General features: G+C 46.9%; 1 protein-coding gene across 4 annotated transcripts in view; it reads left to right on the top strand.

Annotated features, from left to right (window-relative positions):
• The window catches only part of TMEM266 (transmembrane protein 266), a 117,962-nt gene that overhangs the window by 37,385 nt on the left and 53,961 nt on the right, over positions 1 to 26,616 (top strand). For all 4 annotated transcript variants that reach the window (XM_071214315.1, XM_004468189.3, XM_004468188.4 and 1 more), the window contains 2 exons: positions 6,355 to 6,461; positions 10,248 to 10,436. In XM_071214315.1, coding sequence (XP_071070416.1) covers positions 6,448 to 6,461; positions 10,248 to 10,436 — 203 coding nt within the window. In that variant the 5' untranslated portion in view covers positions 6,355 to 6,447. The remainder of the gene's footprint in view (positions 1 to 6,354; positions 6,462 to 10,247; positions 10,437 to 26,616) is intronic.

The raw sequence follows: 26,616 nt of genomic DNA, 5'->3' as shown, positions 1-26,616 counted from the left end.
CTGCACAGCCCACGCCGAGGAAGGACAAGCCCGGTGACGCCAGTGATTTTCACATTTTCTAATGTTCCACCTGCACAGACCAAGTCACATGGCCAAGCCCAGAGACAGGGTGAAAGGACCGGGGAAACTTACAAGACCAAGGGGGCATTGCCCTAGCAGGGGAAAATGAAGGTCATTTTTGAAATCCTGCCATAGGTAGTACGAAAACATTGAAGAAAAGGAGTCTTTTTCCCTCCACTTACCAAAGAAATAGTCACTTGCATAGTACCACGTGGAATTCAGTGTCAAGGCAGTTTAATTATATTTGGGTTCCTAGTACATTTTAGTTAATGTCACATGAAGCAAAGGATTGTTTTGCAGATATGCAAAATGTTTGAAAGATGGTATTACATGTAAAATTTGCCTGATTGGGGTGAGCAAGGTTGGGGTGAGAGTCATTACTGAAGTCTATTTTAGATTCCTAGGGCTGCTGTGACAATTGACAATGGGTGGCTTAAAATAACAGAAATCTATTCCTTCCCAGTTCTGAAGGCTAAAGGTCTGAAATCAAGGAGGCAGCAGCACCTTGCGCCCTCTGGGGGCTCTAGAGAAGGCTCCTTCCCTACCTCTTCCAGCTTCCGGTGCTTACCAACATTCCTTGGTATTTCTTGGCTTGTAGCTTCATCTCTCCATTCGCTTCCTGTGTTTTAACATGACCTTCTTCTCTGAGGTTCTGACGGACATGAATTTGGGGGTGATACTATACAGCCTACTACATAGCCCCAGCTCATTATATGGGGTTCCCCAAATCATAAATATTCTGAGTTCCTCAGAAACCCTGCAGAATTCTGGAGGGGAGGTGACATCAAACCAGGGTTGAGGGATGTTATCTGGGTGGGGTTCTTCTCTGCCCAGGCCAGCAAGGGCCAAAGAGTCATGGATATTTCGCCCTGGAAGGGGCATGGTATGTTCAGCTTAGGGAAGTGTTTGATGAAGCTTAAAACCGGAAAGGAGGGAGGGAGGCAGGGAGGAAGGGAGGAAGGGAGGGAGGGAGGGAAGATGCACTGACTTGAGAGGAAGGGAAACATGATAGTAGTTCTCTTGGTTTTTGTCTCAAAATGCATGAGTAATTTTAGATGATTTGATCTAGCTTCTTTGTGCCTAATTTTCTGTGATCTAGTTTTATGTTTCCCATATTTCATGAGTTGGGTAGTTGTCATTAGGTACCTTACTGTGCAAGCTAGGAAGAGCAAACAGTAGCAAGTTAGAGAGGTCCAGAGAAGACCAACTGTGTTGCACCTAAAAGAGAGAGCCTCATGGGCTCCCTGCCCACCCAGTTACCTGATTTGCAGCTATGAATTTTGCAATAGACTGGAGATGGGAGTGGGAGAATGCTGGGGCAGATGACTGATTTTCCTCGTTTCAGCTCTTTGTTAATGGAGCAAGGTAACAAGGATAACCTTGTGCTTATACAGAAACCTTTCTCATCGAGGACACGGAACAGGAACACACAACAGACTTCTCCTGAGTGGCGGGTGGTGGGGGAGAGGGGGAGTAGAACATGCTGTCTGTGCAAGGTGCCAGCGCTCAGTGGCTCTCCCCAGGAGCAGATTCTAAGCAGCCTTTATAATGCCAAAACTGAACCTCACACACAGGCATAGGATCTCCAGATAAAAGAGCACAGCCGTTACATCTCCTGCCAGCCCTCACCAACACTTGACCAGTCTCGTTTGGAGACCCAGGAAGTCTTTCAGAAGCTTACTCAGTAAAGCATCAGAGCCATATTAGCAGTGTCCAAACCTGGTCTGGCAGATAATTAGTTGTCTACACAAAACCCTTCCTACTTCTTCCCTGCTAAAATAACCCAGATTATTTTTGTGGAAACAATATACCTAGCCCCAGGGGATGAACCATAATTGTTCTAGGCTCTCCTAGCATTTCTAACCCTTTTGGCCACCAGCTCATTGTCCCAGGAGTCCTTTGCTGTCATATGACCATTGTGACTAAGCTCTGACCAAGGAGACCTCAGAAGAAGCTGACTAGAGCGCTTGGAAAGATTTTTGCCTACTGGATACAAGGTCAGAGTTGTGAAGAGAAAGCCTTTCTTTCTTTCTTCTTCTTTGGGAACCAGCTTGAGGATGAGCAAGCTGGAGCTACAGCAACCACTCTGCAACCACAGGGCAATAAACGTGAGGAATATATCACACAGAAGATAGGGGAATAGAAAAAAGAGAAGAGTTTTGGTCCTTGGAGGTAGATGTCTCCAGTCCTGGGAACATCCACCTCCAGACCTCTTGTTATATAAGATAATTAAAAATTTCCATGTCACTGTTAGTCAGGTGTTCTGTTACTTGCAAACAAACTATTCCTAACTAAATCAATCTGGTAGTTCCTCAGAGCTTTGAACACAGAAACACTGTGTTCAGAATGACCCAGCAATCCCACTTCTTGTTATATATTCAAAAGAATTGAAAGCAGAGATTCAAACAGATATTGGTACATCAATATTCATAGCATTGTTTACAATTGCCAAAAGGTGGAAGAACCCAAGAGTCCACCAGCAGATGAATGGATAAGTTGTGGTATATATACACAATGGAATATTATTCAGCTGTAAAAAGGAATGAAGTTCTGATACATGCTATAGCATAGATGAACCTTGAAGTCATGGTGAATGAAATAAGGGAGACATAAAAAGGCAGCTACTGTACTATCTTGCTTATATGAAATACCTAGAATATGCAAATTCATAGAAACAGATAGTATATTACAGGTTACCATGAACCAGGGGGTAAGAGGAAGAGGATGTCATTGCATAAGGGGTGCATAGTTTCTGGTTGAGGTGATGTTTTGGGGAGTAATGGATGTTGATGATGGTAGCACAATACCATGAATGCAATTATAATACCACTGAATTGTACACTTGATGGTGGCTAAACTGGGAAACTGAGTTGTATACCTACAATAAAAAGTTTTTTAAAAAAATATTAATAGTATTCCTAAGAGCTATACCTGTGCTCCCCACCTCTAGTTCTTCATCCTGACCACTGAAGGTTCTACTTGCAGTTCCTCCAAGTAGCTTTGCAACTAGTTAACTTCCCTGAGTCTCACCTTTCTCATCTGCAAAATAAGGTGTTATCTTTTTAAAGACCGACTTTACCTGGAGCAGGCTTTCTGATTCAGTAGAGCAGTGTGGGCTGTGGCCCTGTAGCATCAGTATCCCCTAGGAATTTGCTAGAAAGTAAATTCTCAGGTGCCATCCCAGACCAAATCCATTAGAAACTCTGTGGTTGGGCCAGCAACTGTGTTTTATTAAGGCCTCCCAATGATTCTGAAACCTGGAAAAGTGTGAGCACCACTGCCACAAAGGGTCAAATGGAATAGCTGCATTTCAGAAACACCTGGGAGATGTAAAACAGATTCTCAAACTCCACCTGCAGAGTTCAGAGTCAGCATCTCTGCAGTGTAGCCTGTGGACCTACATTTCTCAAAAGGTCCCCTGGTGATTCTGAGTAAAGCCAGCCTTAGGTCCCACTAAAACAGGAATGAAAGCATGTCATGCCTGCCAAGGGGCTATCACTCATGTAAGGAATGAGAAATGGACCTGGATGCCTCTTGGGGGACTGAATTACTGGTTTTTACATCTGCTAGGTGAGGAAGCTGAGTAGTTGATCTTAGTAGCCTTTTTCAGCTCTAAATTTCCAAGAATGCCAGCTTAGGGAGGTTGAACTTTGCAGATCTAGCTGGAACAAGCAGGATATTGGTAAAGACATAGAAGGCTGATGATCGACAAGTGGAAGAGACTGGATTTTACTAAAGTCTAAAAAGCAGCCTTACCTCCAGTGCCAGACCCAATAAATCCAAAACAAGCTTTCCTTCTACTTTTACCAGGTTTATGAGACAGCAGATTTGCACTTCAGATGTTCATTTATAGAGTGCTAGACTACACCTGCTTCCTGCTAGGCTTTTGCGTTGGGGGTTTATTTTGTTGGAAAATATTATTTTTAAATAACACCCCGGCTTAGTATTCCCATCATCTTAAAGGATCTTGCCCTCTAAACTTTGCTATGTGCTAAGGATCAAAATCTCTGGCTGGGGAGCGAATGTGGCTCAAGCCATTGAGCACCTGCTTGCCACATGGGAGGTCCCCAGTTCAGTTCCCTGTGCCTCCTAAAAACAAATAAACAACAAGCAAGCAAGCAAACAAACAAACCAAATCAGGAGAGCCAATGTGGTTCAGTGCTTGAGGACCAGCTTTCCACATACAAGGTTCCAGGCTCATTCCCCAAGCCTCAGTACCTTAAAAAAAAAAATCCCTGGCTGAAGTGGCCTAGTGGTCTACTCACGGCCCTTACAAGTATGACTTTGCTGTCTTTCCTATCCCAGCTTTCCCAATGTCCTGATCTCCTAATCATTTCTGCCCACTCTTTTCCAGGGAAACTACTGTTTCCCTTTTCAGGGAGTCTGCTCCCCCAGCTCCTAGGAGTGACTGTTTAAAACCATGATGCCATTAAAAAATTTTTTTTTTAAATCTCATTGATTGACCTTGGAGGATAACAAGAACCCAGTTCATTATTTTGAAAACCAGTAAATAGAGGGGGGAAAATCAAGCCTGCATCCTTCTTTCCCTCCCTTCTCCTTCTCTCCCTCCCCTCCCCTCTCCTCTCCTCTGACTTTGTCTTTCTAGTTCAGCTGCCCCTGAGAGCTGAGCTTCAGAATTGGTTTCTGGTAGGAAAAGCATTTTGTGGCAGAATGCAATTTACTAAAGGATTGCTCCTTTGAGTAACCTCCCTAATAACTTGTTCAAAATCACCCAGAACCTTGGGAGGTCTCTTTGTGTACCTTCTGCTAGATTGTACGAATTCCCAGAAGACTTCTAGATAATACTGTAGCACTGGTTTACATAAAAGTATATCGTTTACCTGGTCGAAATTTTAATTTGGAATGTGGTTGAACTCAATAGACTGTGCAATTTAATTTATAAAATAATAATTATGGTAATGAAAGTCAACATTTAAGCAGGATTTATTATGTGCCAGCCACTGTTCTTCTAAGTATGTTACATGCATCAACTCATTTAGTTAGTTCTATTACTCCCCATTTTATTTTATTAAAGATTTATTTACTTATTTATTTCTCTCCCCTTCCCTGCCCACCCCCAGTTATCTGTTCTCTGTGTCCATTCGCTGTGACCGCTTACATCCTTATCAGTGGCACCGGGAATCTGTTTTTCTTTTTGTTGTGTCATCTTGTTGTGTCAGCTCTCCGTGTGTGTGGCGCCATTCCTGGGCAGGCTGCACTTTCTTTCACGCTGGGTGGCTCTCTTTACAGGGCGCACTCCTTGCACATGGGGCTTTCCTACACAGGGGACACCCCTGCGTGGCAGGGCACTCCTTTCATGCATCAGCACTGCACATGGGCCAGCTCCACATGGGTCAAGGAGGCCCAGGGTTTGAACCGTGGACCTCCCATGTGGTAGGCCTATCCATTGGGCCAAGTCCGCTTCCTATTCCCCATTTTATAGATGGGGAGGCTGAGGACAGAGAGGTTAAGCAATTTACCCAAGGTCACAGAGCTAGTAAGTAGGAACCAGGCTCTAACCTCACACAATCTTGCTCCAGAGTTGATTCTCTTAGCAACTCTGTTACAGTGCCTCTCACTGAGAGAGCCACTCAAGAAGAGGGGAAGAGGGAAGTCTGGAAGAACAGAAAGACAGAACTACCAGGAGTACAAGGGAAGTGGGAGGAAGAAATAAGTGGGAAAACACTTAAGATTTTTTGAGACAAACCTTATTTTTCAGGTTCCTGAGACCAAAGTATAGGAACTACAATGTAAACTGTGTTCCATGTGGTGTGGCAGTGCTCTGGGTGTATTCGCCAAATGCAGTGAATGTGCCTCACAGATGAACGGGAATGTTGATGTGGGAGGAGTGGGGGGGTGGTATACGGGACCCTCTTATGTTTTTTAACGTAACATTTTGCGTGATCTATTTATCTTAAAAAAAAAAAAAAAGACTGACGTATAAAGTTACCCTGGTTTTCTTGGGTTTGGCCATTTAGTGGGTGAGTTAAAAAACCTGAGCTCAAACCTGGATCTTCTGGCTCTTCTACCAGTTCTGGGTGACAGAAAAATTACTAGGTCACTCTGGGCCTGTTTCCTTATTCTAAAAAAGAAAGAAATCATGCCTATTGTTACCCCTCGAAAGAATCTATTCCACATTGTTGAAAAGTACTATATAAAGTATTACTTAAAGGAAGTTCTATGGACTTTCATGTTTACATAAGCTTAAGAAGATTCTGGTTTGGCCTCTGAGTGTAATACATTCCTACTATTCAATCCTTTGTTTTCAGGGCACCATATTTATATGTCTTGTAGGAGCCAAGCCTGGAAATGCTGACTGCAGACTTGAAGACAGCTGAGCCCCACTAGACTCCAAGAAAACCCACAGCTCTGATTGTACCTTTCAACATGACCAATCCACAGTAAGTGACTGTCTTAGCGGACCATGGACTTTTCTCATTTTCTTGTTTCTTAATAAACTCTTTACTCTCCGCCAACCACTCCCCATCACCCGCCTCCATAACAAAGTACCACAAACTGGATGTCTTTGAACAACAGAAATTTATTGTCTCACAATTCAGGAGGCTGGAAGACCTAAATCTGTAGGAAGAGAAACTTTCCTTGCCTCTTCCTAGCCCCTGGTGATTTGGGCTTCAATTTCTATCTCAGTTGTCACATGGCCTTCTTACCTGTGTCTGTCTGTCCAAGTCCAATTCTCCCCTTATAAGGAAACCAAGTATATGGGATAAGGACCCATCCTAATCCAGTTTGGCTTCATCTTAACTAATCACATCTTTAAAGATCCCATTTCCAGAAAGGGTCACATTTAGGGGACTGGGGGCTAGGACCTGAGCATATCTTTTGGGGGAAAAAAACTCAATCCATAACACTAACATTGGGGTCTGTTCTCTGTGGATGCTGAGCAACTGAGAGTCCTTCTCCAACCCTAAGGAATGGTTTTGTCCTTGAGCCCTGCATTAAAATGACTTGTTAGTGCAACTCATTCTGCAGTCCACCTGCAGTTCATGCCTTGGCATGGACCGTGTACTTTTCTCATTTTCTTGTTTCTTAATAAACTCTTTACTCTCTTGCCTACCCCTCCCCCCTCCAAAATCTGCTTTTCCTCTGAGTTGCATCATTAATGTCACACCATTTTTTTAGTTCAGAAAGCTGGGGAATTCTGTAATCCAGAACTGTCGCTATAAATCTCCCACAAGACTGAATCTTCTAATTCAGGCTGCCATACCACACACACACTTCCCTTAGCAGGAGGCCACAGTACATGGGGAAAACCTTTCAAAAGCAAACCTCAAGACATGATAAGAAGTGCTTAAGGTAAATTAATAAAATGAGAAATCAAAGAAATTTAGAAATCATAAGAGAGTTCCTAAAAAGAGGGGCAGAACCCATAAGGGAGAATTGCTTTCAGTTCTCCAAACCATTTCATCTTACTGTTTGGAAAACCAAGTACCAGCAAGGTCACTTATCCTATGTTTTACAACCCATTGGTAAAAATACCTTTCTATTACACCTTGATGCCTTGGCTTCTCTAGGTGTGGGCCTGGCTTCTCTGTTATCTGGAACACTTGTGCACTAGCTATCATCACAATAATGCTACATTCCAACCAACCATAGAACCTCACTGGAACACCGTAACAAATGTTTATTGCTCACATGTCTGGGGTAGTCAAGTAGGTGGCTCTGCTGATCTTGACCGGGCTCACTCTTGGATTTGGGATTTGTTAACTGATTTAGGGGAAACTGGTCTCTGAGCCAAGTGCCTCCTTCTTCCAGTAGGCTAAGCTAGTCATCTAATGCCAGTGTTGAGGGTATAAAACCACAAGCAGAAATTCACAAGTGACTTTTCATGCCTCTGCTGGTGTTATGTCTGCTGAAACATTCTATTGGCCAAAACAAGTCCCTTGACTGCACTCAGCATCAAAGGCTGGGGAAATAGACTCTTCCTTTTGATGGGAGAAGCTGCAAAGCCACAAGGCAAGGGGCCTGAGTACTAGGAGGGGCAAAGAACAGAGCCATTAATGCACTTAGTTTACCACACTGCTCTTCCTGTCCACACCAGTGCATGGTCTCCAGCTGATAATCAGACTGTAGTCTGCAGGACCTCCGTTCGCACCAAAGGAGGCCTTGTCTCTCTGCTGAGATGACCCTGTGAGCCAACATGGCCCCAGGTCACTATGACCATTGGCAAAAGGGGGACAGAGGGCAGAAAGTTCAGGAAGGCAGAAGGAGCTTGTCCCGTGGTCCTCAGAGCAGCTTCCTGTTAGTCTCAGAAAATCACCTCCATAAATGCCCCGTTGGTCAGAAAGCTCTATTTGTTCAGTCCAGCAATTCACAGCTTCCTCAACTGGTCCAGAAGAAAAGAACAAATTCATTCCAGTATCTGCCTTATGGGAAACATCTGGAGGAGCTGGGATTCCCCCCCAGAAACACCCACACTTTTATTTCAATTGTTGAGTAACACAGAAGCCTCACATCCTATGACTGCTCCATCTAAAGATCTTGAGTCATTTTGTAAATGTCATGCAATGATGAGTACTATTATCTGTGCTTGACAGGTAGCAAAAAGCAAAGGTTTAAATAAGGCCTACAGAAGAGAATTGGGGCATTGGAAATTACTTGGTGAATTCAGGTAGTTTAGGCAGCCAACCTGTGGTGATCAAATAAAAATCCCACTTTTGCCTCAATTATCTGCATGATTCAGATAAAATAGAAGTAGGCAGGTTCAGCCCTAAACTTCTTGGATGCCTGTCACTGTGTATTACTGGTTAGGTTTCAGTCGTTGTTGGGAAACAAACATTTAGAATTTAGAGCTCCCCATCCAAGTGTAGGGATTTGTCACCCTAGAGCTCCTTCCACCTGCTTCATATAATTTTTATCCATACCAGATCATAGAGGAAGGAATAGCCTTAAGGGAGCTTCTATTTTACCTCCTCATGTTTCCATTAGGGAAACTGTGGCCTCGAGAGATGCCCCACAGAAGTTGGTATTAGGCCTGTGGCTCCGGGGCCGGTTTATGGCAGTTTGGGCTGCCACCCCAGGTTTAAAAGTGGCCTCTCTTACCCTAGCCACTGACTCCCAGTCTTCCTGCAAATATTTAATTTGTACTCCTCTTCATTCACACCACTTTCCTTTCTAATCTTCATTGTTCAACCAGAGGTCCAAGACCCACACTCTCAGATTCTGGAGGATGAGAGAGGATCAAGGATGTATTAGAGGGACCAAAGATGGCACCCCAGGAAGAAAGCCAGAGGAAAGTAAAGATCTAGCCCAGCATCTCTCAACAGGGATGCTATTTGTGTTTGAGCAGAAAAGTCCTTAGTTTTGGGCACGTTGCAAGATATTTAATGTCCCTCTCCTTACATAAATGTCAGTAATGATCCCTTCTTCCCTACTGTGGTCATTATGGCAACCAAAACTTCCTCCACAAATTGCCAAATATGCCCTGGTGGGTTGGGGCGTGGCACTGCCTCTGGCTGGGAAAACCTGTAATGCCAGTGGAGCATCAAAAATTGGCAGTGCCCCAGGGTAGCATGAGAGTAACATAAGAAGAGACGCAAACTCCTCAGACATTTGATCAAGTGACCCCTATTTCCTACCCCAACCTTAAAAGGCCAACATAATGAGACTGACTCAAGTGGGAAAACTGTGGCATCCAAGGACAGCTGGCCTCTCCTGTCCTCAGTACCCCAGGCCCAGTGGTCCTTGCCAGGGTTCAGGTAGGCTCCCCCGTCACCAACAGTACCATCAGTCATGAACAAAAACCTCTCTTCTCTACTGTGAGACAGACTGTAGAAACTTTTCAAAGGACCTTTGCAAAGAAACCCAGGAGGCCATTTAAGAGTATGTTGCTCTGATATAAAGTCCAGTGACCTGGAATATTTATCCTGAAAGTCTAAGTCTTGGTTTCCCTGGCTGGTGGAGTTATCATGTGGGTCCAAAAGGCTCACATTTCAGATTTGAGCAATTCCACTTCCCATTGTTTCTCGTTTCCCCATGTGTGGAGAAGACCAGGCTGGTTGAGTCCTCGGGTGAGTCCCTAGGTGGCCAGCGGGGGCTGGTGGCACACTCCCACATTCCCTGCTCCATGCCAGCATAGACGCGGGCTCATTCTCCCTCCTCGCCATGGGGAATGGGACATTTGGTTCTTGGGGGCTGACTCTTCCCTGTTGCCCTCCTCCCCAACTCAGGCCTACCATAGAAGGAGGAATTTCAGAAGTTGAAATCATCTCCCAGCAAGTGGACGAAGAAACCAAGAGCATTGCTCCCGGGCAGCTGGTGAACTTTGCCTATCGGGACCTGCCCCTGGCTGCTGTTGACCTCTCCTCGGCGGGCTCGCAGCTCCTGTCGAATTTGGACGAAGATTACCAAAGGGAAGGGTAGGTGTCAGGACCCTGGAGCTAGCTAAGAAGTCTCCTGCGGCATTCCTTGGGATTCGGTGGATGGGAGCAGCGGGGGTTAGAGGCTAAATAAATAGTAAGAAGCCAGAAGTTCACATCAGGCCTCCCAGACCCTTTTTCTTCTTAGACATTATTTCCTCAGAAAAAGGCTTTGGGCATAGAGAATACCCTTCGAGGGTAGACAGCCTCTTATGTGACAATTACTTGGCGCTCAGAGAATCATAGAACTCATTTTAGGATGGAAGTGCTCCTTAATGATCCATCCAACCCCCTCTCTTTATTTGGGAAATAGGAGACCCACAGCAATTAGGGACTTGCCTAAGGTAACGGAGCCCATAAGCGATGGACTTGCAATTTCCCTTATCAAGCCAGCTCTTACCAGGCAAGGGGCCTGCATGCAGTTAACATGCTGAGTCTGGACAGGAACTGCGCATAATTCAGCTGGGAGCTTTGTAGACATTCACTCCTTCCCTTTCCAGTGAAGACACGTGGGATTTGCCCATCCCTAATTCAGAAGAATGGCCCCTACCTTCTCCTTCTTAGCTTGTTGATAGATTGGATGCCTTTGTTTCCCAATTAACTTCCTGTTAGCCCAGTACTTCTTACAGACATACGTTCTGAAGGACAGTAGTGGAGCATTAGAGCTCGGCACTCTCACTTTATGGGGGAAAGCTGAAGAGAACGACAGGAGCAGGTCCTGGGGTCACACAGCAGGTCAAGCTTCTGCGCCTCACCAGGGCGTCCCCCAGCTCCAACCTGTCACTATTAGACATAGAATGTTAAGCACTGGGGAGGACCTTAGGAGCTGGTACTGGGCCACTCTCTTTTCCCAGGTGGCTGCTTTGAATACAAAAACAAAGGGCTGATGAGTATTTTAGGAACAAATGAGAAGCCTTAGCTAAAGCTAAATTTGCAGAGCTTGGATTCCCTGTGCTTGTTTCCTGAAGTCTTCCCCCTTCCCGAGATAAATTGCCAAACAATTATGAAACCGTACACCTTCTTTTGCAGAAATTGCACCCCAGTGGCTGAACACATAATTTCTTCCCAGTGCTGTGCATAGAGTCAGCAGGACATTGGAAAAGAGTACAGGCAAGAGGTTAAGAGATAGCTGACTGACGCCTGGTGGAGGTGGTGCCTGCCTGAGCCGGCTCAGGACCCCCTGAGGACAGGTGCAGCTTCTCCCCGGTCCCCTCTGGCTTGAGGCCCCTGAGCCAAGGCCGCCTTCATGACCTTTGCAGCTGCACAGGCCCTGAGCTTGGTTTAAAGCTCTTCTGCCACCGTCTTGAAATTCTACAATTTTTCATTGGGCTCCGCGAATTTAGCAGCCTGTAAGTTGTTGTCACTGCACTCTGGTGGACGAAAGCGGAAGTGCAGCCTCCTGAGGCTCACCAGCACCTGAGCTTGGGTTAAGCTCTTCTCAAGTTTATAGTCAGAAGGCGTGGAGACAACTGTGAAAGCCTGCAAGGGTTCTGGCTCAGAGCAGGGTCCACATCTGCATCCCGTGAGCGGGCAGTGCTGCCGGCGGCCCAGTTCCGAGTGTGCCCTGCCTGGGGTGCGCCAGTGCACAGCCTCAAGGCAGAGAAGGTTGGAGGCCCGGCTTTATCATTCAATTTGCTTCAGGATTGGGTCTCTGCCGGGCTTCCTCTGACCAGGGAGAATACAAATGTAGGGCCTGCAAGGCAGAGAGGCTCTTGATTTGATTTGAATCTCCAGGTGTGGCCTGGAAAGCTGCTCCTGTAGGGTAAATTGGAGCAGACAGTGAAGGGATTTGCCTCACGGCTGGGCTGCGGGGTTGAATTGGCAGCCAGAGGCTTCCTGGAGGAAGGAAGGGCAGGCACAGGGCTGAAGCCAGGCAGAAACGAAGCAAAACAGAAACACAATGTGCAAAGGGAAAAGCCTCTCCACAAGGCTTCTTGGCTCTTGCTGCATTTCCTAGGGTTTTCCCAAAATTTCCAGCCTGGCCTTTTCTGAAGCAAGGCAAAACAACACAAGTACTATTTATGGTTCTATGAGGCATTTGAAGAGCTTTGGTTTAAGTCATGTCCCAAATACCTATTCCTATTAAGTGAGGTTATATATCGAAATGACCCTTTTCTATAGGAAAGGAGACCTCAGAGACCCCAGCAAGAGGTGCCCAGGCTTTAGCATGGGGCCCAAGTTATCCAGCCATCCCGCCCTGCACTTCTTCTGGAGCTCAGGGATATTTCGGGGTTTTTGGATTTCCCAGAATCTGAGAATGTCAGAGCTAGAAGAGACCTTTGAAAGCATCTATTCTAAATATTCTAGTAGGACACCACAGCCCAGAGAGTGAGAGGAACTTGCCCAAGGTCACTTAGCAACAGAGGCCAGAATAGAGCTCTGTCTCCTGCCCACTGATCCAGGCTGGTGCCATTGGCTTCCATTTGTGACTCCCCTTTTGCAAAGTCATGATTGTGAGGGTGGTTAACACACATTGCACATGTGATACCACTGCTAGGCTACACAATCTAATGCCTTTAACTTTTTTTTTTCAAAATTTATTTATTTTTAATTTCTCTCCCCTTCCCTCCTCCCCCTCCCCCCCCCCCCCCCCCCCAGTTGTCTGCTCTCTGTGTCCATTCGCTATGTGTTCTTCTGTGACCACTTGTATCCTTACCAGCAGCCCCGGGAATCTGTGTTTCTTTTTGTTGCATCATCTTGTTGTGTCAGCTCTCCGTGTGGGCGGCACCATTCTTGGGCAGGCTGCACTTTCTTTTGTGCTGGGCAGCTCTCCTTACGGGGCACACTCCTTGCAAGTGGGGCTCCCCTACACAAGGAACACCCCTGCATGGCATGGCAGTCCTTGCGCACATCAGCAACGCACATGGGCCAGCTCCACACGGGTCAAGGAATGCCCAGGGTTTGAACCGTGGACCTCCCATGTGGTAGGTGAACGCCCTATCCTTTGGGCCAAGTCTGCTTCCCTTATGCCCTTAACTTTTCAGTGTGGTTTCAAATTAATGTTCCCTTTTGTCCACGAAAACCCTGTGAAATGAGTAAGAAGTTACCCTAACACAGGGTAAACGCCTGGACCCAGGTAGAAGGCTGAATCCTGATCAAGCTCCTTTTGACTTTCCCAGGAGCCCTTTTCCCTTCCAGTATTCCTGCCTAGCAGGACCCAAACTGTGGAACTACCCACAGTCTACCTTCTTCACTTCTATCCTCAGGCTGCCAGGGGCTCAGCAAGAAAAACCAGACAACTGTGCAGATGGCACCTCCAGACTCAAGGGCTCCAACCTCGACTTGGACCTCGGTTTTGCCTGACAGCTGTCCCCTGTGGCCCTGTTCAGCTTTTCAGCCTGGTCCCCAAGCAGCTAGTTCAGACTGCTTCCATTTTTCCCCAACCCCCTCTTGCCCTCAGCAGATGACCCCCTTTCTTCCTCCCCTGAGAAAGTGCACAGTCATGGATGGGCTGCACTGCACTCTTCAGTCCCTCTTTTCCTCCCTTCTGGGCACATCCCATCCCCTGAGCCATGATTCCCCTCCTTCTTGAGACCTTGCTCATCAGCTGCTTCCTCATCCCATATTGTCACATGCTCCAGTCTCTCTCATCCTCCCTGACTCCATGTTCCCATCAGCTACCACCATCTCTCTCTTCCTCTTTACAATTGAACTTCTTGAAAGCCTCATCTACACTCACCATCTCTGCTTTGCCCCCTCCCATTCGTTTTTCAATCTACTGCCATCAGCTTCAGCTTTGTGCACAGCTTCTTGCACATTGTGCAAACTACTCTTGAGGTCAGCAGCTACCTCCTTATCTTGCCCTCTGTCCAGCACCTGAAACTGTTACCACTCTTCTCCCTGGAAAGTCTCTCCTGTGCCTGGGACTACTCCACTCCTGATTTTCTTCCTACCTGCAGGCAGTTCCTCTTTCTAGGCCTTTTAAAATTTGTTCTTCCTTGCTTGTTCTTTATACTTTGGGGCTGGTTTTCTGTCTTTGGCCATCCCTCTATGAATCCTACACTCTGGGTAATTTCATCCATCCCCCTAACTTGGAACTTTCAAAGCCATGTTTTCAGCCCTGATCTGACTCTTAAACTCCTGGCTACTTCCTAGATGTTTCACAAGGATCTGGAACATACCTCAGACTCTAGCCACATAGCTGTGGAATTATCTACTCCTCTGCCTCTGAACTGGCTGCGTCTTTAGGAGGAGAAATCGTGTCTCTATCCGAGTCATCATTAAAGTAGTCTTCAGTGATGGCTTCAAGATGGTTTGCACAGCCCAGCCGGAGGAGCTACGACCTGTCCCTCCCAAATTTATGGCCGTCTCCGGCGCTACACGCCCGGAACTGAACTGTCCTTCCCCAACAGTTTATTTTCTGTGGCCCCAGCCAGTAGAACCTCAACTTTGCCTGGCCTCACCAACCCATGTCTACCACAAGTCACTGAAGCTCATTTACAATGATCCCAAGCCTCCTTCCTACCTCCTGATTTCCCAGACACCCCAAAGGGCACGAAGCTGGCCACTCTGTTACAGCCTCCCCTGGAATCAACATCCTTCTTCCTTCCCTGCTCTGACTCCCTCTCAGCCACATCAACTGCCCATGAAGCTGCTGCTGCCGATGGTGTCCACTGTGGGAATGCTAGTGCCAAGTCCAGGTTATTCGAAGCCAGAAGGCGCTGTGCTCCATGCAGGATGGAGAGGAAAAACCCCTCCCAAACTCTGTCCATGGGCCCAGAAGTGCTCTGCTTATAGCCAGAGCTCCGGTCCTGTTTCTTTCTGGCCTTCAGCTCTCCATCCAGGGCTCAGATTCAACCCAGTCGGCTATGTCATCTTCCTTTCCCTCCTGTCCTAACCAGGTGCCTCTTCTTATAGTGATTAAAAAAACACAAAAACCTCCACGCATATCCACAGATTTGAATAGACACGCAGGGGAGCGGGAGAGAAGGGAACAGAGCGGGTATCCCCACAAGCATGTCTGAGCTCCAGCTGGCTACATCAGTTCTGTCATCTCCAAATCCTGTGAATTTGACACCATTCTTTTCACAAAGGGTTGGAACTCTATCAGCTAGAGTACTTTGGACTGCACATAATAGAAAACCCACCTTGAACTCAATGAGGGATTCACTGGCCGTGTAACTTGGGAGTTCAGAGCTAGAGCAGCTTCAGGGTCAGGCCAGAGGCTCAACAGTCCATGAGGACCAGGTTCCTTTCATCTCTGCTCTCAGTGGTTTTTGGCTTCATCCTGAGGCTGCTGCCTGCTGTAATCAGCCTAACCCTTCCTCCTTCATTTCTGGCAAGAGAGAATGGCTTCCCATCATTCTCTTTTAAGAGCAGGAAAGAACTTTCCTAGAAGCTTCCAGCAGCACTCTCATGTCTCAATGACTAGAACCATGTCCTATGGCAAGGGATACCGCAAAATCCACAGGCCAATCAAGCTCATCCCTTGAACTGTTTCATTTCCAAAATGTTCTCCTGTTATCCAGTGGGGCAGGAGTGGGATAGATATTGGAGAATTTCCTAAAATGCATAGCAGACTTTGGGAGAGCCAAGTCTCCATTCATAGGTTTTGATCCAGAATTAGATCTTAATTTCCTTCAGCTTCCTAGTCACTGTTTGGTTGGGAAAGATCTAGGAACATGCCTGCCCTCTTTGACTGTTTCTTTAAGAATTTCTCATCTTGATTCTTTGACTCCAATTGCAGTTTGACTTCTGTCTACCATCCCTGTAGACAATGCCAAGGCTTTGTGTTTGCGTGTAACCAGAGCCTCTTCTGCCTCGATCTCATTCTTTGGCATTGGACATCATCACCCCATTCAACAGTAGGAAAGTAAGGTTCAGAACTGTTTCTCTATGAACCAAATGACTGCCTTTGGAAGAAGAGGAAGAGTCTGCAGGAGGCCAGCTCATGGTACCGAATGGAAATTCTGTCTTCTCTTAGCCAGCTGTAGACAGTATACTGGAGGCCAGGGTCTGGAATAGACAAGAGGCTACAAAAGACAGAATATTTAGATGAGCCTAGATCCTCAGCCCTCGCAGAGAGGCACGCAGCCCAGTGTGCGAGGTGAGAGTGACAACAGATGTGTTGAGGAAGCCAGTGCAAAGCAAGGCTCATCATCCCATTTTACAGATGAGCCTTCGTGGTCACATGAAAAGGTAGTGTTCACCATGTTTTTGGTGAAAAGAGGTCGAAGAGAGGGTCACAGGAGTTCAGCAATGGGAGAAAAAGGGGGTGGCCTTTGTCAAAAATGAAAAAAAATACAGCAAGAAACAAAAGTTATCATTCAATGTTTGGTAATTATTTCTACTTTAAGCCTCTAAAAGTTCCTCCATAAGAGGCCAGAGCCAGCTGCCCAGACAGGAGAACCCTGGAGGAAGGCTGGGACTCAGGTAGGCAGAAAGGGACACTTACTTGGAGATGATGCCAATGGCATATTTCTGCCAGAACTTCACTGTCAGAGGAAGAAAAACTAATGGAGATACAGTGATGTGGGGTTTGTTTTTTCCCTTTTTATTATATACTTTTTTAAAAAAAAAGATTCTTAGATTACATGAATGTTGCATAAAAAATATGAGGGCTTCCCATATGCCCTGCTCCCTACCCCTTGCCCATTTTCCCACATTAACAATATCCTTCATTAGTGCGGTACATTTGTTACAATTGATGAACACATTTTGGGGCAATGCTGGTAACATGGATTATAGCTTACATTGTAGTTTACACTCTCTCCCATACAATTTTGCAAGTTATGACAAGATATACAATGGCCTGTATCTGTCATTGCAGCATCACTCAGGACAATTCCAATGTCCCGAAAATGCCCCATATTACACCTATTTTTCCCTCTCCTTCCCCTCAGGACCTCCAGTGGCCAGTCTCCACATCAATGATAACAGTTCTTCCATTGCTAGAATAACAGTAAGTCTACTCTAGTCATCGTTCATTCCCCAGTCCTGAGGATTCTGGGATGGTGATGCCCACTCAACCTCTAATTGAGAGGGGGCTTAGATCCCATGGGGCAGATGGATGGGACTATCTTGCTTGCAGTTGCAGACACTCTCTGTTCCTTGGGATGGTCGTTGCCCACAATGATGTTTTTTGAGATATCAGGCTGGGAAAAGCAAGACAGTCCAGTATACCAACATGTTTTAAATAAGGACTAAAATAGTTTTAGATAATCCAGCAAAGGTTTGGGGCAAAAAAGAGGGAGGGGAGGAACCTATTAAGCCCTAACCTGAAATATCCTTCTCTTTTCCTGTACTGTCTCCTCTGGAACACCTTTGTTCCCCACCCCACCCCAGGCAGGGCCTCACCTCAGTGCGCTCAGGCCTTTGTCCACTTCCATCACCATACATGTCACATTGGGCTCTCCTTGTCTGTTTACAAGTCTGCTCTGGATCAGGTCCTCCCCCAGGACAGGGATCAGATCATTTAAATCCCCAGATGTATATGCAGTTGAGGAAGGTACACCAGGAGGGACCAGGCTTCTCACGCCTGGAACTCAAGGACATGGTGTGTGGCTGGCCCACCTCCGAGCCTACCTGCTGATTCCATGACCCTTCCTCAAAGTCATCCTAAAAGAAACGTCAGATTTGCCTTCAGGACAAGTCAAGTTTACTTACTACAATTTTAGCATCCTGGAGATGCTTTTGGTGCCTTTTGGGGTTCAGGGTTAAAAGTTGGCTTTACCCATGCCATAATCTTTCAAGTGCAGAGTCTAGAAAATCTGTATCACATGGTTTGTGAAGGCTTTCACGTTACTTTTCACCCGAGAAGAAGAAAAAGAGCTTCATAATCCACTTTCTTGATGTCAGTGAGCTTTGTCCATAATAAAACACCACTCCTTCCCCTGGCATACCAGCTGTCCCCCGACCCCAGGCTGAACCTGTGACCAGAGGCTTCCTTTGTATTTTCAGTAGACTTAGCCTTCCAGGTGGCTTCTCGATACCCAGCCAGGAAATAAAGGTTTAATTTAGATCAAAAAACTTTTCTTGGTAACCAAAGGTTAGCCTCTTTCCTGCAGTCCAGCAACCCCAAAGTTTTTCACTGATTAAGAAGGCAATAAATTCACAGATATATTTCTCAGCAAAATATCCATCTGCAACCCACCCCCACCATCTCCACCTGCTCACAGCGTCACTCGATCACTAGGTGGCAGCAGAGCACCTCTGACCACTCCAGCCTGGGTGCTGGGAAAACTGCCAGGAGTGAGGGTAGGACAGTTTAAATCTACGCCAGGTCCCCCAGGGAAAGTGAACTGGATTTATGGCATCTGGGGACGGATGGGGATCCCAGCCATCTGTGGAGACACCTAGCATCCAGACTTTGGCCAAACAGAAGAAAGGGGAGCTTGGCAGACCCCGGGTTTGCCAAACTAGAGCTCAGAACCCAGCAAGAGCTGGGCAAGAAAGAAGTGGGGTGTGCCTGAACACAGTAGCCAGCTCGTTCCCACCTGGCCAGGAAGCTCACCTCATCCAGCCAGCCCCAGCTTCTAACCCTAAAGGAGCATTCAGCAGTAGCCAGAACTGCCAGCACAAAGGACAGTCTTAGACTTTGAGCCGATTCCCGGAACGGAGGCCTCTTGAGGTTGGATGGGCCTTATGGCCACCTAGTCCAACAACATCTCACTCCTTCCCCAAGTCAGGCTTGAACCCCTTGCCAAGTTGGTGGGCAGCCACTCCTTGACCACATTCTACTTACATGGCAACTCTTCGGAGATCTTTGGACAATGCCCTGGCCGCTTTCAAGTAGAGGCAGCTAGCCCAGGGTGTATATCAGCTGCTGTGCCCCCAGAGCAGTTTTGTGGGAATGCCTACCTCCTGCCCTGACTCTTGTTGTCTTTCCCAAACTTGACATTTCCAAGGATGCAAGAAATCTGAGATCCTGGGACAAGCAAATGTAAGATTCCAGTGACGCCGGCTACATATAGCCCTCCTCCCTTGCTCCTCCCCAAAGCAAGGGGGCTAACCTTAGCTCTGATTGCAGAACTGAAGCTGCCTATATGGAAAATTCTATTAACTTAGTTTCCCCAAAAGGCTTAGAGACTCACCTCTCACCTCCAAACTAGACTTCCTATTACATGAGGTGTGTTTATGTGCTCATGTTTCTGGGTCTGTATGTCCTGCTGTGACTTGCCTCTTGAAGTAGGTAAAGGAAGGAAACGGGAAGCTTGACAGTGCTTTCCTTGTTGTTCTGGGTCTTTCTGGGAGAAAGGAAAAAGTCCCCAAAACTAGGTATTTAGGAAAAGGGTGTCCCCCGTATTTAGGAAAAGGGTGTCCCCCTGGTCGTGGGATTGCTGGTTCTAAGAGGTCAACAGTAGGTCTCCTGAGATGTCCTCCATACTTGAGCTCATTTTCCTCTCCTGTGAGATCTGCTTTCCGCCTCCCTTTATTTGTCTTGCTTTTCAGAGTGATCTAGGATGAGGAGCCCATTGCCTCAGAGGCCACTCCAGGCTCTAAGCTCCTAGAGGCTGTGGGTGTGAACCCTATTACCAACCCAGTGCCTGGCATTTAGTGGCACATAATAATCATGCAGAATGGAATGAATGTCCAAACTTCTAGTAAGCCCTGTGTTACGGGCTTCACACATTATTTTTAGCATTTTAAATCTTCACAACAATCTTGCAAAGGCAGTTATTACCTATCCCCATTTGTGGGGATTAGGAAACTAAGGCTCAAAGGTGACACTCCAAGTTCAGTCAGTGGTAGGGCTGTGATTTGGAAATACCAGTTGCCACCAAACCCAAAAGGAAAAACGTTCCTGCTTGGAAAAGTTTACCTTTCTCCACAGTGTCAACAGAGAAAACAGTTGAGATAACTGCCTTTTAAAACAATTAGATAAGTTAACATTTGTAAAGTGCTACAACAGTTCATGATGCATAGTAAGTGCTTTAGAACTATTTGTTAAATCAATAAAAATGAAGCCCAGGTCAATTTAAGTCAGCCTCATGGCTTTCTCTGATAATATTTCAATCACCCAGAATAAATCCAGTTAAGTAAAGTTGGGCACACGATGTTCTGCTAACAGCTGAAGCCTCCAAGCGTAACTTTGCTGTACCTGGGACACCGGGGTCGCAGGTGTCAGCATCATAGAATTAGAGCATGTTGGAGCCAGGAGATGGTCTCAGACCACCCAGTTGTGGGGTTTTAAGCTGGGCTGTTACGCTGATCTATCAGTGAGATTCAGGGGGCCCAAGCTTCCCTCGATATCTTATGCACATTGTTGTAGTTCTGTGCATTTGAGGCAGAGAGGCTCCGAGCCCCTGGCCTAGCAGGGATTTGCCGAGGGCAGAGGCAGAGTCAGGGCGGGAGGCCAGTGCGCCAACTTCACTGCGGGCTCCTGCTCCCAGAAGTTCTGACCTCTTTTATTTGGGGAACTGATGGGTGTAAATCTCAGTACCGAGCTGAAGTCGTCAACCGGCTGGGCTGCCGACAAGGAAATAGGCTTTTCCTGAAAGAACTCCCTTCCTGGGGACCCCATGACTCTCCATGGCCTGGGAGCACCTTCTCGAACAATTTAGGGCCCCCACAGTCCCTACCCTCCAGCTTCACCCAAACTGATTCCCAGAGGATTCAGTGCACCCATCCCCGCCAGAGGACCCTCCTGCGCAGTGCCTTTCTGGGTGGGGGCAACCAGTCCCCACAGGGGCAAGTGCAGCTCCCCCCGACCTGGCACTGCACGGCTGTGCTTCATCCTTCAGACCCGGCTCTCTTAGCACCAGGCGTGGGTACCCTGCCTGACAGAGCAGTCACCTGAGGCCACCTCTTTCCGGGCCACTCCCCTAGCCTTACTTCACGTGAAGGACCCATCGGACACTTGGCAAACTTCATTTCAGTATTCTAGAAGTTAATCTTTCAAACTTTCATCCAAACACCCCAAGATTATAAAGCAGAGGCAAAGGTAAGCAAAGGTACCCAGCCTCCTCTACCGCCCCAGGAGTTCTCTGAGGCCTCAGGGGTTACTGGTGGAATCTCACAGTAGAACCAGTCCACCTGCCAGGAAATGCCATCTGGCTGTTGGTATTTACAGACTTTGGCAGTTCAAACTGGCCTCCTGGAGTGGTCCCCTCGCTACACCAAAATATGAAATAAGAGACGCCTGCCCTCTGGTGGCTCTAGGGATAACAGCACCCTGAGAACCAGCTCCAGTGCCTTGCTTGGCTGGCTGAATGCTGAAAAGATGAAAGGAAAGTACCTTTTCTAATTAAAGAATCAATGCTGATTTCCCTTTTGGCCCAGTAAGCCCCTGGAGTCAGGGATCTTTTAAAATTGGACCTGTTCTATTCTGCTACTAAAATACAGTCTCCTGGGAACGTCTGAATCGTTTGAATTCAAATTTTATTAACAGCCAGGAATTCCCAAACATCATGTCAGCCAAGAAGCCTAATGCCCCAGCTCCCCGCCCTCTAGGCCTCTGCTCTAGAGCCTTGGGGTCGTGTTCCTACAGCAGTGGCTCAGCCCTGTTCCGGGTGCAGAGACCAAGCCTGTCCCCTACCTCTGTCCTTCGAGAAGGAGCTTGCAGCCCAGCTGCAGAGCCTCTTGGACTTGGGCTATGGCCTCAGGTCCGTGGCCAAGACTGCTGCTTCTGCCTTCTTCCCCCGAGTCTGTGCCCCTCCAGACAGCCTGTCTGCTTCACCGCTCCAACACTGGGTGCAGCCCCCGCAGCCCACTCCCCACCCTCTTATCCTTCTAGGGCAGGGGTTCTTAACCTTTTTTGTTCCACAGACCCCTTTGCCAGTCCAGGTGAAAATCACAGACCCCTTACTAAGTCCACCCTATACTGTGTAGTATTTAATAAATATATCACACCAGCACCAACACGTCCCCACAAGAATAATGTTTTTCTGAATCTCAGTTGAAGCTCATGGACCCCTTGTTAAGAACTCCTGTCCTAGAGATCCGGCACCTGTTTACCTTCATTATCTCATCTCTCTTACTCCAGTTCCACCTTCTAGGACACCTGTGGCTGCTTTCTAGCCCGCCAGTGCTGTGGTTCTCACCCAAATCACCTGGGGTCTCAGTGAAGTGCAGACTCCTGTATCAGTAGGTGTGGGAAAGGGCCAAGAGCCTGTAGTTCTAACAAGTTCACAGGAGTGGCTGGTGCTGCTGGTCCACAGCCCCACCCAGAAGCCGTGGTCCTGCACGTTAGAATCACCGGAGATGTTTTAAATTTTGAGGTATGGCTTGGGCACGGACATGACCCCGCTGCCCTGGCCCACCCCAAACATGCCTGACGACAAGTGGAGCTCAGCAGCCTGATACATTCCTGTGGGCTCTAGCTTAAATTGGGCAGGCTTGGCATGTGTGTGGTTCCGCAGAGCCAGCTGCTTCCCTCCTCCTCAAGAACACAGCAGAGTCAGGTGACTGTAAGAGGAGTAACTGACCCTCTTAATAACAAGAAACTCCTTCACTCTCATTCATAAGAAGCCATTTGCAGCACACCTCAGGGCCAGTAAGACAACAAACAATGTTTTCCCGAATCGGGCGACTCCAAGCATTTTATCCCTCTGCATCCCTCCTGCCCCCCTGCTACTGCCCCCAGTCCCACCAGCAAGCCAGGTCAGAGACAGGCGGTGCCAATCTCATTTTTAAAAGTTCATTAGAAAGTAGGTGAGGGCACATGCACAGCTAACACCTTATCTCTTCATCCAGAAAGTATCTCGGTTTTGGCTTTAACGTCTATATAAATCCCATCCTCTAGAGCAGTGCTGTCCAACAGAAATATAATTTTAGATTCTCCAGTAGCCACATTTTAAAATAATTATAATAATATATATTTAACTCAATTTATGCAAAATATTATTTCAGCATATGGTCAATATAAAAATTATTGAGCTATGTATTATTTTTTCATAACTAAGTCTTCAGAATCTGCTGGGATTTCATACTTACTGCACATCTTGTTTCAGAAGAGCCACTTTTCAAGTGCTCAGTAGTGACATGTGGTTATCATAATGGACAGTGTAACTCTTGAGATCCTAGAGTCTTGTCCTTCCAGAAAGGTAGAAGTGACTTTCAGGGTGAAAGGTCATGTCACAGATTTGGGAAGCACCTAGTCTGATTATCAGTTGACCTTTGGAACTCAAGACAGTTTTAAGCCCTGGAAGGCAACCTGGTGGGCATGCTGGGGGAAGGCCCTGCCGTCTGTCCACCTGTCCTCTGACTGGGGGGGCTGGGGTTGAGTCCGGAGCCCAGCTGGCTGCACTGAGCCCTCAGTGCCTGCTCTGGGAAGGGCAGAGGGAGCCAAAGGGAGGAAAGGTGGCAGTCCAGGCACATAGGTGCAGGTGCCCCAGCTGTGCCCAGCCCACCCCAGGACTTTCCTTGTCCTGATGTGGAAACTTCCAGTTCAGAGGAGCAGGAAGTTAATGCAGCTCTGGGTAGCCATTGAGGCCCATATCCTGGGCTCCCATTTGACCCATTAACCTCCCACAAATTGGGCTGATCCCACCCCCACTTCTCTCTCTGCTGTTATTATCAGTGGCACAACACTGTTGATGGGTTGTCTTATCCACCCCTCTTACCCCTTACCCCTAAATTCTTCAGTGTACATTTCCTAAAAACAAAGGCAATCTCTTACATAACCACATTATAATTATCAAAGTCAAAAACTTGACATTGATATAGTATTATTTTCTAACTTATACACCTTATTCAAATCTAGCCGATCATCCCACTAATATCCTTCATTGTAAAAGAAAAAATATAATTTTTCTGCCCCAGGATCCAATCCAGGATCACATGTTCCACTTAGTTGTCAAGTCTCTGTAATGTCCTTTAACCTGGAGTAGTTCCTCTCTCTTTGTCTTTCAGGACCTTCACACGATTGAAGAATACAGGCCATATAATTTGTACAGTGTCTCTCAATTTGGGTTTGTCTCCTCTTTTCTCATGGCTAGATTTAGTTTGTGTACTCTGGGTTGGAATCTTACAGCAGTGATGCTGTGTGCTTCTCAGCGCATCTTTTGTTGTACACCATACATTTTAATATTTGAATGTGTTAATTCTGGAATTTAGTCTGTTCCTTAAGTTTGTATCCAGCTAGTGATATGACAGATTTCCATAAAAGCCAGGAGCTAACAGAAACAAACAAATGAAAAACAAAACAAAACAATTTTCACGTGTTGGCTCTATGTTGGCTGATACTCTCCTTCAGAGCTTAGCCCTCCAGCTGCGGGAACCTGAAGGCCAGCCTGAGCCCAAAGCACAGGGTCCACTCCAGTCTCTTCTGAGCATGCATCTTGTCCTGAGCATGCACTTGTTCATGGCCTTAGGTAGCCCCCTGTTTAGTTCTTCCTCTGAAATAGTCTCTCCTCTCTCCCAGTGCTCAACTGTATGTCACAAAGCCAGAACCAGGGACCCACACTGAGAGTGCAGGCTGATCTGCACGCAGCACTGAGAGCTTTTCCTACCATTTTTCAGTGCTGTTTTCTTGATTCAGTGCTCACCCAGTTTCTGCAACCCTTTAACTGTGTTTCAGAGCACTGGGGACGCTGACTATCAGTTTTCAATAGCTGTTCAAAGATTCCGTGGGGGGAGGATGGGACTGTAGCATCTTCTCAGCACGAGGTATCAGAAAGCCCAGGCTGTCTCCTTGCCCCATGACTGGTGATGTTAATTCTGGTCACCTGTTAAGGTGAAGCTGCCAGGTTTCTTGCTATTTCCCCTTTTGTAATTAAGTATCTTATGTAGAGTCTCTGAGGCTGTGTAAATACCTCATTTCCCTTCAGACTTTCATCCACTAGCTTTAGCATCCATTGATGACTTTTGCCTGAAACAAGTATTAGTATGATTACACAATTGTTATTTTTTTAATTCCATCACTGTTTCTACACTTATTCATTGGTATTCTACTTTAAAGAATCACCATCCCCTTCTCTATTCATTTATTTGTTTAAATAGGCATGGACTCATGATTCTTGTTTTATAACTATCATTATTTATCAGGATGCTCAAATCACCCCAAAATCCAATCTACCACAACAGGATTCATTGTAGCCTTCCTCCTATCTTATTTGTGACTCTCTTCTCTGACAGGGAGAGACCTAGCTCCTGTCATCCATGCTGATTTTTTTTAAAAATATAAGCCCTGTAGCCTGGATTGCCCCTTCCCTGCAGCCCTTCAGGCTGGCTTGCGGTGGCCCTTGGCACTAGAACGTTGCTGCTGCTGAGGCCAGAAGTATCATAGCCCATGAGCAGCCTTTATTCGATGCCTTTCCCCTAACCCACTCCTTCCCCCAGGCTCTGCAGCTCCCATGTCTGGTACTTTTACAAAATGCCCTTTTAAGGATCATGATACAAGAGGGGCCAGAATCAGAGCCGGACTTCTCAGCCCATGGCATTCATTTAACTTCCAGACCTTTTCCTGCCTAGTTTCTGTGTCTTGCCGTCTACCTGGCCCTCTCCTGGCTCTTCCCTGAGGCTGGGGTGTGCTTTGAGGGCCAGTTCAGCTAATTGCTAACTTCTGAGTACGGAGGACTCGAGACACCTTCCTGTATCTCCTTACCTGGCTGCAAGTCACCAAGCTCAGCCACCCCACTTTGTACCCACAGCTTCCCAATAACCAACCCCTGGTCTGGTCAGTAAGTTTTTCTAATAGCAAAGATCGTTTTAGCATTTTTAAATAGCAACATAAAGTGGCCTTTCCATCCAGTGAAAGCAGGTCAACATTTAAGTCCCATGTTTAAAGGGAACTGAATATCCAGAAATACTCTATTTGAAGAAAACATCTGGATTGTTTCATTCCCTTCTCTCCTCGGGGCTCCCCTTTCCGGGTAGGAAAGGCATTCTCTTAGGGGCTCACCCCACAGTCATCAGATGTCCAAGACGTGGAGGTGAACAGATGCCGGAGCCTTCCAGCCGGCCCCTCAAAATAGCACCATCCCAGGCAAACAGCCTTCACGGGTCTTTAATGTGTGACTGTGGGAAGGTGCACTTGGCTTACATTTCAAGTGACAGTCAGATGGCATGGGTTTAGGGGCCATGGACGATCTGAGTTATTTTTAAGGAGAATGTGGAATTGGAGTTTGGTTTCCTGTAGGACTTTAGAATGGCACATGGTGATGCCCACAGCCACGTGGATGGTGCTAACAGGCAAGCTGAAGGGTAAGGAAGAGAGAGCAAAACTTCCAGAGAACTGCCGAGGCAGCTCAGAAGCTGGGCAAGAGCTCAGGGCTAGAGGTGTGAACGATTAAAATAGGGC

The sequence above is a fragment of the Dasypus novemcinctus genome, chromosome 3 (genome assembly GCF_030445035.2).
Source record: "Dasypus novemcinctus isolate mDasNov1 chromosome 3, mDasNov1.1.hap2, whole genome shotgun sequence".
NCBI classification, from domain to species: Eukaryota; Metazoa; Chordata; class Mammalia; order Cingulata; family Dasypodidae; genus Dasypus; species Dasypus novemcinctus.
This window is presented reverse-complemented; position numbering and strand designations above follow the sequence as displayed.